Source organism: Mobula hypostoma, chromosome 12 (genome assembly GCF_963921235.1).
Source record: "Mobula hypostoma chromosome 12, sMobHyp1.1, whole genome shotgun sequence".
NCBI lineage: Eukaryota > Metazoa > Chordata > Chondrichthyes > Myliobatiformes > Myliobatidae > Mobula > Mobula hypostoma.
In genome coordinates this window covers 98,852,412-98,864,639 of record NC_086108.1, presented here as the reverse complement: position 1 = coordinate 98,864,639, position 12,228 = coordinate 98,852,412, and the positions used below count along the sequence as shown (strand labels likewise).

At 40.8% G+C, this 12,228-nt stretch overlaps 1 protein-coding gene across 3 annotated transcripts in view; it reads left to right on the top strand.

The window, feature by feature from the left end:
• The window catches only part of LOC134355032 (serine/threonine-protein kinase N2-like), a 160,186-nt gene that overhangs the window by 115,664 nt on the left and 32,294 nt on the right, over positions 1–12,228 (top strand). For 2 of the 3 annotated variants that reach the window (XM_063064693.1, XM_063064695.1), the window contains 6 exons: positions 3,293–3,478; positions 3,950–4,059; positions 4,990–5,133; positions 5,214–5,289; positions 5,475–5,643; positions 10,886–11,006. In XM_063064693.1, the coding sequence (XP_062920763.1) occupies positions 3,293–3,478; positions 3,950–4,059; positions 4,990–5,133; positions 5,214–5,289; positions 5,475–5,643; positions 10,886–11,006 (806 nt within the window). The remainder of the gene's footprint in view (positions 1–3,292; positions 3,479–3,949; positions 4,060–4,989; positions 5,134–5,213; positions 5,290–5,474; positions 5,644–10,885; positions 11,007–12,228) is intronic. The other variant, XM_063064694.1, reaches the window with a different exon arrangement.

Below are 12,228 nucleotides of genomic sequence, written 5' to 3'. Positions count from 1 at the left end.
CATTGATGATGCAAAGATCATTGCCAGGGGTTCAGCAATCTCCTCCCTCACCTCCCACAGTAGCCTGGGGTACATCTCATCCGGTCCCGGTGTCTTATCCAACTTGATGTTTTCCAAAAGCTCCAGCACATCCTCTTCCTTAATATCTACATGCTCAAGCTTTTTAGTCTGCTGTAAGTCATCCCTACAATCGCCAAATCCTTTTCAATAGTGAAAACTGAAGCAAAAGTATTCATTAAGTACCCCTGCTATCTCCTCCGGTTCCATACACATCCACTGTCACAATTGATTCTCTCACGTATTATCCTCTTGCTCTTCACATATTTGTAGAATGCGTTGGGGTTTTCCTTAATCCTGTCTGCCAAGGCCTTCTCATGGCCCCTTCTGGCTGTCCTAATTTCATTCTTAAAGCTCCATCCTGCTAGTTTTATAATCTTCTCGACCTCTATCATTACCTAGTTTTTTTACCCTTTCGTGAGCTCTTCTTTTCTTCATGACTAGATTTACAACAACCTTTGTACACCACGGTTCATGTATCCTGCCATCCTTTCCCTGTCTCATTGGAATGTACCTATGCAGAACTCCACGCATATATCCCCTGAACATTTGCCACAATTCTTCTGTGCATTTCCTTGAGAACATCTGTTCCCAGTTTAAGCTTCTAAATTCCTGCCTGATAGCCTCATATTTCCCCTTACTCCAATTAAACGCTTTCCTAACTTGTCTATTCCTATCCCTCTCCAATGTTATGGTAAAGGAGAGAGAGTTGTGGTCTCTATCTCCAAAATGTTCTGACACCTGACCAGGTTCATTTCCCTATACCAGATCAAGTATAGCCTGTCCTCTTGTAGGCTTATCTACATATTGTGTCAAGAAACCTTCCTGAACACACCTAAAAAATTCCACCCCATCTGAACCCCTCACTCTCGGGAGTTGCCAAGTTGATAGTTGGAAAATTAAAATATCCCACCACGACAACCCTGTTATTATCACACTTTTCCAGGATCTGCCTCCCTATCTGCTCCTCGATATCCCTGTTACTATTGGGTATTCTATATAAAAAAAAAACACCCAGTAGAGTTATTGACCCCTTCCTGTTCCTATCTTCCACCCACAGAGATTCCGTAGACAATGCCTCCATGACTTCCTTCTTTTCTGCAGCCGTGACACTATCTCTGATCAACAGTGCCAAGCCCCACCACTTCTTTTGTCTCTCTCCCTGTCCTTTCTGAAACATCTAAAGCCTGGCACTCGAAGTAACCATTTCTGCCCCTGAGCCATCCAAGTCACTGTAATGACCACATCATAGCTCTAAGTACTGATCTACGCTCTAAGCTCATCTGCTTTGTTCATAATACTCTTGCATTAAAATAGACACATCTCAAACCATCAGTTTGAGCTCGTCCCTTCTCTATCAGCTGCCTAAACTCCCTCTCACACTGTCTCCAAGCTTTCTCTAATTGTGAACCAACCGCCTCTTCCTCTGTCTCTTCATTTCGGTTCCCACTCCCCAGTAATTCTCGTTTAAACTCTCCCCAATAGCCTTAGCAAACCTCCCAGCCAGGATATTGGTTCCCCTGGGATTCAACTGCAACCCATCCTTTTTGTACAGATCACACCTGCCCCAAAAGAGGTCCCAATGATCCAGAAATCTGAATCCCTGCTCCCTGGCTTCAATCCCTCAGCCAAGCATTTATCCTCCGCCTCATTTTATTCCTATACTCACTGTCATCTGGCACAGGTAATAATCCCGAGATTACTACCTTTGTGGTCCTGCTTCTCAACTTCCATCCTAACTCCCTGTAGTCTGTTTTCAGGACCTCCTCCCTTTTCCTCCCTATGTCATTGGTACCAATATGTAACATGACCTCTGGCTGTTCTCCTTCCCACTTCAGGATATCGTGGATGCAATCAGAAACATCCCGGACCCTGGCACCTGGGAGGCAAACTACCACCCGTGTTTCTTTCCTGTGTCCACAGAATCACCTGTCTGACCCCCTAACTATAGAGTCCCCTATCACTGCTGCCATCCTCTTCCTTTCCCTACCCTTGTGAGCCACAGGGCCAGAGTCTGTGCCAGAGGCGCAGCCACTATTGCTTCCCCCAGGTAGGCTGACCCCCCCCCCAACAACAGTAAAGCTGGAGTACTTATTGTTAAGGGGGACAGCCACAGGGGTACTCTCTAGCATCTGACTTCTGCCCTTCCCTCTCCTGACTGTTACCCACTTACCTGTCTCCCAAGGCCCCAGTGTGACTACCTGCCTATTGCTCCAATCTATCTCCTCCTTACTCTCCCTGACCAGACGAAGGTTTCTACCCTTGGAAATAAAAACTGCCTTAACTGTTTCTCGTAATTTTATAAATTATTATCAGATTGCCCGTCAGCCTCTGACAACGCCAACAAAAACAATCCAAATTTTGTCCAACCTCTCCTTACAGCTGTTCCAAGCAACATTCCAGTAAACTTCTTTTTCCGCCCTTTCCAAAGCTTCCCCATCTCTTCTATAGTGTGGAGGCTAGAACTATCTACAGTATTTCAAATGTGTCCTGATTAAAGCTGCGGCATGACTTTCCTACTGTTATGCAAGTGCCCCAGACAATGATCAAGCATGACATACATCTTCTTTATTAACCTGTCTATGTTGCCACTTTCAGTGACCTGTGAATTTGCATCTGTCTCTCTCTCCCTCTCTCTCGCTCTCTCTGTCTCTGTCTCTCAAGTCAATTCTCCGAAGGCAACTACCATTTACTGGATACTTTCCTCTTGCATTTGACCTGCAGCACTTGTCCAAGTTAATTTCCTGTTTGCTGCTTCTCTGCCCAAAGTTCTACCTGATCTCTATCCTTTTCTGTCATTTGCAATCTTCCTCACAATCCACAGCACCAATGTTTGTATTATTTGCAAGCTTACTAATCAGTCTACCTGTATTTTCATCCAGATCGTATATGTAACTCCAACAACAGAGGTGTCAGCAACTAGTCATAAACCTCCAGTTCGAGAAACAGCCCTCCACCACTCCCCTCTGTTTTCTATGACCAAGCAAATTTTGTGTCTTTTTGTGCCTTGTTCTTCTGAACAAGCTTATTGTAAAAGGACCTTATCAAATGCTTTACTTAGTTCCAGGTTAAACACCCACACAAAGCCATTCTGACTTTCTCCAATAAGCCATGCTTTTCCAAATGCAAGTAAATCCAGATCCTAATAACCTTCTCCAATAATTTATCAGTGGTGAAACATGAATGTTAATTTGCTTTTATGTGGTGTGAGATGTAACTGATTCACTATCAACAGGTAGCCTGGAAGTTAGGCTTATGGGATGTCAAGACCTGCTGGAGACTGTTCCTGGTCGTTCAAAAAACACGTTTGTTCCCTTACCTGGCTGGAGCCCAAATGAAACTAGATCCTCCTTTATAAGCAGGACAAGTAAAAGCCGAAGTGGGAATAGCCGCTATCCTGTCAAAACAGAAGATCTGTCCAGTTAAGTAATCTTTTAATTTTAGGGAACAACTGCAGAGGTAGTTGCAGTAAGTTGCTTTGTACTAGAAGGGGATCAAATTTATTTGAAGCAAAGATTAGCATGTTGGTTAATATATTTCTGCATCCTTCAGCTGTGTAACCGTAACATAAATTAGAATTTTGGTTTGTCTCAACCAACAAGTGACACATACCATGTGTTTGCTGAAATCTCGTTTTAATAATTTGATAGTTAAATTAAAATTTTGGCAGTGTCTAGATGATCTACATGGATAATGCAGTTTTAAAATGAATGTACAACTTTAATAAATATTAAAGTTTAACCATGATGTCTTAAGCTGCACATAGCAGTAGATTTTGATGTTTTTTGGAATAAATTCAAAATTTATAGTGATTAAATCTTACATAGTTAGTTTCTCAAATGTCCAAATCCTCTTGCAATGCCTAATGAAGTATTTACTGTTGTCCTCACAGATGAAATAGGAGCTGTACTGAAGCTGGATAATACAGTGGTTGGACAGACCAGTTGGAAGCCAGTTTCCAATCAGTCATGGGATCAGAAGTTTACGTTAGAACTAGATCGGGTGAGCAAAAGAAACTGTGCCACCATTCTTGCAAGAAGTAGGGCATTGCTTTATTAGTAAGGACAAACTCTAAGCTGAGATTTATTTCTTGCCTTTTTTTTAATGTGTGCCTAAATTGTAAATAAACAAATACCGCCATTAGGAATTTAGATACAAGTCTCGTTTGTAAGCCTAAATCAGTTGTGGAATTTTGCATACGACCAGCTATGAACTGGATATTGTTCAGTTTTAGAGATTGAATCTAACTATCTTATGCTCTCTTGATTCCCAACCATCATCAAACTGTGTAGATTTTGTCATTGTTAGAATATTCAGTGTATTTTTTGTTCAAAGTATTTCTTACTCAGAAAATTTGTACTCAAAATATAAATGGCACAAACTCTTTAACTTGCCAAGTATAAAACCAGGATTAGTAAACAGGAATTTTGATGCTCAGAAAGGCAAATATGGAAGCATGTGTTTCTGTTGAAATTTTTAACGTGAGAATCTGTTATTGTGCAACTATTCAACATGAGATTCTCTCAAGGCCGATTTCAAAATTAATTTAGAATCATTTATAACAGTGAATGTATAAGCAATTAAATTTAATCTTTTTTGTCAAATTCTCCTATTGAGAGATTTCAGTTTTTTTTTAAAGCTCATCTCACAGACTATTTGTGGTGCCATCTAGAATCTTGGCATCCCATGTTAGAATGGTACATACACTTGTCACTGGACTATTGCCATCTTCACTCTGTGGTATTGACATCACTTTATATAAATGATGGAACTGAGGTCAAATTGTAAACCTGTTTGAAACTATATCCTGGTGTTTTTTTTTGATGATCCAGTTTAAAACCATCCTTTTGGATGATCTTGACATTTGTTTCAAGTTGCTGAATTATGAGAAGTTCCAGTTTCTCAGGTAATCAGTTTTAATCTTTTATTTAGTCACGTGAACTGGAGATGTCCGTTTATTGGCGTGACTGGCGCTCCCTTTGTGCTGTGAAATTTCTACGCTTAGAAGACTTCCTAGATAATCAACGGCATGGAATGTGCCTGTATCTGGAACCACAGGGCACTCTATTTGCAGAGGTATGAATTTAGCTAAAATCATAATTCTGTTTGCCTCTTGTACTAGCTCCAAGTCTAATAAAGTTGGCTGTATTTTCTAGGTAACTTTCTATAATCCAGTTATTGAAAGGCGACCAAAATTGCAAAGACAAAAGAAGATCTTTCCAAAACAACAAGGTAATTATTTAAACTCAAATAGACACTAATTTATTTTAATTAATTTATTTTATTTAATTTAATTAATTTATGATGCAGAAGTTCACTGTCTAGAAGGACTGAGCACATTAGGAAAAGACTTGCAAAATCTTTGCAATTTGTTTAATAACTAGAATATTCATGCTCTTATTTTCTCATCACTATAGGCAAAACATTCCTTCGAGCTCCTCAAATGAATATTAATATTGCCACATGGGGACGACTGGTGAGGAGAGCTGTTCCTACAGTAAATAACTCTGGCACATTTAGCCCTCCAGCTTCTATCCCTGCAGCTGTGCCAGCTGTTCCTCATAGAGAAAATACAGATTCTACTGGGTACGTTGTCTTGATTATTTGAAAAAATTGGAAAACAAGTGAATTCAGAAAACTACTTTCAGAGCACCATCTTTCTACAAAGTCCACACTGAATGTTTGATCAAAGTAATTTGTCTTTGATTTAAAAACTGGGGTGAGGAAAGTGTTAATTTGCTTTTGTTTAGCATGGGAAGAAGTAGATTTACCGACCTGATATCAGTCTTCCTGTATTTGAGCAATTGTAGTCCTGTCAGAAGAAAATACCCCTGAGCTGATCTACTGAAAGTAATGGGTGCCAGAGCCTGTACATTGGTTATTTTCCTTTATGCTTTGATGTTTTAGCTATGAGCCACCTGTGTCAGTTTGGGAGAAAGTAAACTTCATTTTGACTGAAGATTCTTGCCAAAAGCTATTTCTGACTCTCGCTTGCAACCAAGCTCTATTTTTTTTTAAATCCTATCCAATTGAAGAAAGAACAGCCTGTGTACTACATGAGTTACATGTAGTTTCCAATAATTTACATCCAGTGGGACTATAACTGAGCATATTGTCTTCAAATCATGATTCACTTTGTGGGCTGCAAGGAATTTAGTGAATCAACTTTGGCTGAGTGCTTGCCTCTGAGTCAGAGGTTGTGGGTTGAAGTCCACTCCAACGACTTCAGCAACACTTGCTCTCTCATCAGTGTGAAGTTCGTGTTGCAGTATTTGAAAATGAAATGGTGATATTCCTTGGCCAACATCAATTCTCTCCACCAATATTAAAATAGATAGTTAGATCATTTTTCTCATAATATTACCTGGGCCCTCAGATTGTATGAATTGGTTGCCATGTCATCACCAATTAAACAGTGACTGCATTTCTAAAATATGTCATGCGCTCTGAAGCAAATTGTACATCCTAAGGAAATGAAAGATTCCAAAATAAAGGCCAGTTAGTCTAATGTCAATTGTGGGTAAGGTCTGAGGTCTAATTGGTGTGCTTAATGTTTCTTTTTAAGTATTCATATTTTGAGATCCATGCTTTACTGGCGAGACCAGAGTTTGTAAGACCATAAAATATAGGAACAGAATTAGGTCATATGGCCCACTGAGTCTGCACCATTCCATCATGGCTGATTTATTCTCCCCTCTTTCTGTAACCTTTAATGTTCTTACTAATCAAGAACACTGCTTTAAATATACCTAGTGACTTGGTCTCCACAGCAGTTTGTGGCAATGATTTGGAGAAGGCCCAGAGGAGGTTCACGGGAATGATTCTGGGAATGAAAGGGTTAACATATGAGGACCATTGGATGGCTACATGCTGGAGTTAGAAGAATGAGGGGGATCTTACTGAAATCTACAGATTTACCACTTTGGCTAAAGAAATTTCTCCTCATCTCTGCTCTGAAGGAACATTCCTTTATTTTTAGATTCACCCACTATAGGAAATCACAAACACACAAAATTCTGCAGATGCTGAAAATCCAAAGCAACACACACAAAATGCTGAAGTAACTCAGCAGGTCAGGCAGCAGCTAAAGAAGAGAGTAAACAGTCAATATTTTGGGCCAAGACGCTTCATCGGGACTGGAATCAGAACAAGAAGCTGGGGGAGGGGAGGAAGAAGTATCACGGGGAGCAGTGAGAGAGGGTTTCACTGAACTCCTGTCGAAGGGAAGAATTAAACTTCTTCAGTGGAGGCATCTCTGGAAGAGACTTTGTAGTGGAGCAGTAAATCACAAACATGAGAAAATCTGCAGATGCTGGAAATCCAAAGCAACACACTCACTATAGGAAATATCCTCTTCACATCCACTCTATCTAGGCCTTTCAATATTTGATAGGTTTCAATGAGATCCCTCCCTCTTTCTTCTAAGCTCCAATAAGTACAGACCCAGAACCATCAAACACTCCTCATGTGTTAACCCTTTCATTCCCAGAATAATTCTTGTGAACCTCCTCTGGACCCTCACCAAATTATTACATATAACTTATAGTCATTTTTATGACTTTCCGTAAACAACAAATTTCATGTAATTTAAATCTTGATTCTGATATAATCTGGAGGAGGTCTTGCCTTGTTGGATCTGATGCCATGAGACTTTATGGGATCTGGAGTCAGTGCTGAAGACTCTTACAGCTGATGCCTGTGTACATTTATGATGCCACCCCTGGTGAGGTTGTGCTGTTGGACAGAATATACCCAGACATTGGACTGGAATATTATTCTGCCAAGTATAATTTTATGAGAAAGATAGTCCTACTCTTGCTTTAATGAGTCTGTGAAACAGCTCTTCTAATGTTTGTGAAGGAAATCTTGCATGTATGACAGGGTTGGAAATATTTTTGCCATCGCTGCTCTGGTGGCTAGGGTGATGCTGCATGGTTCGTTTGGGTTTAATCTTTCTACTTTAATGTGTGGTTGCGATACAAGTGAATTACTTGCATCATATCAGAAGGTTTCTAAGAATCAACCGTATTTTTTGTGGGTCTGGAGTTGCACAGGGGCCTTACCAAATAAAGTTGGCAGCTTTTCTCCCTTGAATACTATCAGTAAACCTAATGTGTTCTAGTGACCATTTGATGTATTAAGAAAATCTTGCAAATCACTAGCAAAAAAATTGATTTGTAGTACTGTTAGGCCTAACAGATATCTTTGCGGGGTGTGTGTGTGTGTGTGTATTCTAGTGCAAGGCAAAATTCATTCTGGCTTGTGAGCCCCTCTTAACCGCTGCAAGTTCGTAGGAGTAGTTTACTAGGACCCTTGAGCCTGTTGCTCCATTCAATGTGATCATGGCTGATCTGTGCTGTCCTACGCATGCCTGTTGCCTGTGACCCTCAATTCCTTAAATATATCTAATAACGTAACCACCAGTTATCCTCAGGGGATGAGAATTTCAAACTTGCATTACCCTCTGAGAGACTATTCTGTTTACAAAGGAGTGAACATAAGAACTAGAGAGTGCAGTTCAAGCCCTCAGTTTTTAAAATATTCATTTATCAATAGGGATACGTAAGAGGCTCCTTGATGGACATGTGGATGTAGTCAAAATAGAAGGTTACGGTTATGAGGGGAAGGATTAAGCTGATCGTGGAGTAGGGCTCTGTAGGTCAGCACACAGCTGTGGGTTGAGGGACCCATACTGGGTGGTAGGGTAGAGTAGTGGTTAGTATATTCCCTTTACAGCATCAGTAATTACTGATTAAGGTTCAGTTCCCACCACTGCCTATAAAGAGTTTATATTCTTCCCATGACCGCGTGGGTTTCCTCTAGGTGTTACAGTTTCCTCCCGCAATCCAAAGACACATGGTTAGGTAAGTTGCGGACATGCTATGTTGGTTCTGGAATCACGGCAACATCTGCAGGCTGCGCCAGCACAATCCTCAACTGTGTTGATTGCTGACGCAAGACAACTTATTTCTCTGTACGTCTCAATGTTTCGATGTACATGTAACTTACTTAACTGCGCCATACTGTTCTAAGTTATAACCTACATGCAGCAGCTTTTGAAGGCATCTGTTCTGGAGTTTCACTGTCCTTTGAAGACATATTTCCTTACATGGGAACCCATCGGCTTAATTTGAATTTTGTTAGGCCTGATCTCCACTGGTCTACCTGAAAGTAGAATAGTTGCTTGCTGTCACAGAATCATAAAGCAGTACAACACAGATATAGATCATTTGGCCCTACGAGACCATGGTGCCCAGTCAGCTGGTCCCAATTTCCTCTATTCAGCCCATATCCCTTTAAGCTCTGCCCATCTAATGATATTTTGGTACCTCTCTGATCAATGGCTTTGGTATCATAAACACCTCAGTTAATTATTATTTAGTCTTAAAGAGAATGCCTTTGTTATTCAGCATTTTTAACTTCTTAGGATAATTTTCTACATTAACTATGCTTTGCTACCTTACGAGTACTCTTTACGTTAGTTGTTTCAACAGCTCCCTTCTGCCTTTGGCTTCCTTGAAATGGAAAATGCCTAATCAGAAGCAACACACATAAACACAGCAGGCCAGGCAGCATCTCTAGGAAGAGGTACAGTCGACGTTTCAGCCCGAGACCCTTCGTCAGGACTAACTAAAAGAAGAGCTAGTAAGAGATTTGAAAGTGGGAGGGGGAGGGGGAGATCCGAAATGATAGGAGAAGACAGGAGGGATGGAACTAAGAGCTGGAAAGTTGATTGGCAAAAGGGATATGACAGGATCATGGGACGGGAGGCCTAAGGAGAAAGAAAGGGGGAAGGGAGAAGCCCAGAGGATCTCGGAGTATAGTGAGAGGGACAGAGGGAGAAAAAGGAGAGAGAAAAAAAAATTGAAAAATAAAAATTATATATATATATATATATATATATATATATAAATAACTACTGCATCGGTTATTCATTTATTTTATATATATATATATATAATTTTTTTAAAAAAATTTTTCTCTCCTTTTTCTCCCTCTGTCCTTCTCACTATACTCCCTGAGATCCTCTGGACTTCTCCCTTCCTCCTTTCTTTCTCCCTAGGCCTCCCGTGCCATGATCCTCTCATATCCCTTTTGCCAATCAACTTTCCAGCTCTTAGCTCCATCCCTCCTGTCCCTCCTGTCTTCTCCTATCATTTCGGATCTCTCCCTCCCCCTCCCACTTTCAAATCTCTTACTATCTCTTCTTTCAGTTAGTCCTGACGAAGGATCTCGGCCCGAAACATCAACTGTACCCCTTCCTATAGATGCTACCTGGTCTGCTGCGTTCCCCAGCAATTTTTGTGTGTTGCTTGAAATTCCAGCATCTGCAGATTTCCTCGTGTTTGCGTGCCGAATCAGAATGCTGCCTTTGTACTTGAAATGTTTAAAGAGCTGGGAACTTTTAATATTTTGGACTTTGATGGGGTGGGAGGGGGGGAATTTGTTTTGTTGGTAGGTGTTGGAGTGGTCACATTTGAATCATACAGCCTATTTGCTAGTTGTGGCACGTTAGCGATGTCCGAATGCAGACGGTTAAATGGTTTTGTTTTTAGCATTCAAAGTTAATTTAGAAATTGGATTATATCAAACAAGTTTATCTTTTATTCTGAGAAATGGTCTTTGACGTGAATCATTTACTCTTTTCTATAGTTGATGTCTGACCTGCAGAGTGTTTCCAGTATTTTTTCTTTGTTTTAGATTCCTAGCAACTGCCGTTCCTTTTTGTTTGTCACTTATTTATAACATTGGTGCTTTAATTTGCATTTTGCTGTGTGTCTGAAGGTTGTGGCATGTGACTGAATTTGTGTACTGCATTACTTTTCAGAGATCTGCCAGTAGGAAAACTAGATTTTGAATCTGAACCTCCACTCACGCCACCACGAGCTTCATCCCTTGGAGAAAACGGAGGAACCACAACTGAAGTAAGGATCCCAGATGGGATTCAGGTAGGATCCCGAAAAACTGTTTAAAGGGAAAGGCTTGATTTCATCAGTTACCTTATCTTCTAAGCTGCTTTTTACAACTATAGGAATTGATTATATTTTGTTCGATTATAGAGTTATAGAACATTGCAGCTCAGAAACAGGCCTTTGACCCATCTGGCCATGCTGAGCTATTATTCTGCCTGCTGAACAATTACTAGATCGTAAGACACAGGATCAGAATTGGGCCTTTGGGCCAACGGAGGCTACTTTGACATTCCATCATAGCTGATTTATTTGCCCTCTAAATTCCATTCCCCTGCCTTCTCCCCGTAACTTTTGATGCCCTTTCAAGCACTTATCAAGCTCTGCTTTAAATGCACCCAACGACTTTCCCTCCACGTTTTCCTTGGTATCCTCCTTTGTCTTATTGCCTTTTGAATCTTCTGCATTGTAAGGACTTAATTAGCATCATTCACCAAAAGTAATAGAACAAAGGCAATCCCTGTTTTGAAGGAATGAGATAGATTACAAATCAGTGTTCATTGTTATTGGAACAACAATTTGCATTGTCTTGTAAAGGTCTGAAGGTCTGCTTCCAGATTTACTCTAGAACATGATATGATGAAGAGTAGAGGATAATGAAGGCCTTTCACTTTCCTCTGAGATGGTCTATCCAGATTGATTTATCAGAAACGAATGACACAGTAGTGTCAAGAAAACAACTTGTCCCTCAATGTTGCAAAAACAAAGGAGCTGGTTGTGGATTACAGAAGGAATGGAGGCAGGCTAACCCCTATTGACATCAATGGATCTGGTGTTGAGAAGGTTGAAGTTCCTCAGCGTACACATCACCAAGGATCTCACGTGGTCTGTATGTATCGGCCGTGTGGTGAAAAAAGCGCCTCTTTCACTTCAGACGGTTGAAGAAGTTTGGTTTGAGTACCCAAATCCTAAGGACTTTCTACAGGGGCACAATTGAGAGCATTCTGACTGGCTGCATCACTGCCTGGTATGAGAACTGTACTTCTCTCAATCACAGGACTCTGCAGAGAGTGGTACGGACAACCCAGCACATTTGTAGATGTGAACTTCCTCCTATTCAGGACACTTACAGAGACAGATGCATAAAAAGGGCCCGAAGGGTCATTGGAGACCTGAGTCATCCCAACCACAAGCTGTTCCAGCTGCTTCCATCTGGGAAATGGTACCGCAGCATAAAAGCCAGGACCAACAGGCTCCTGGA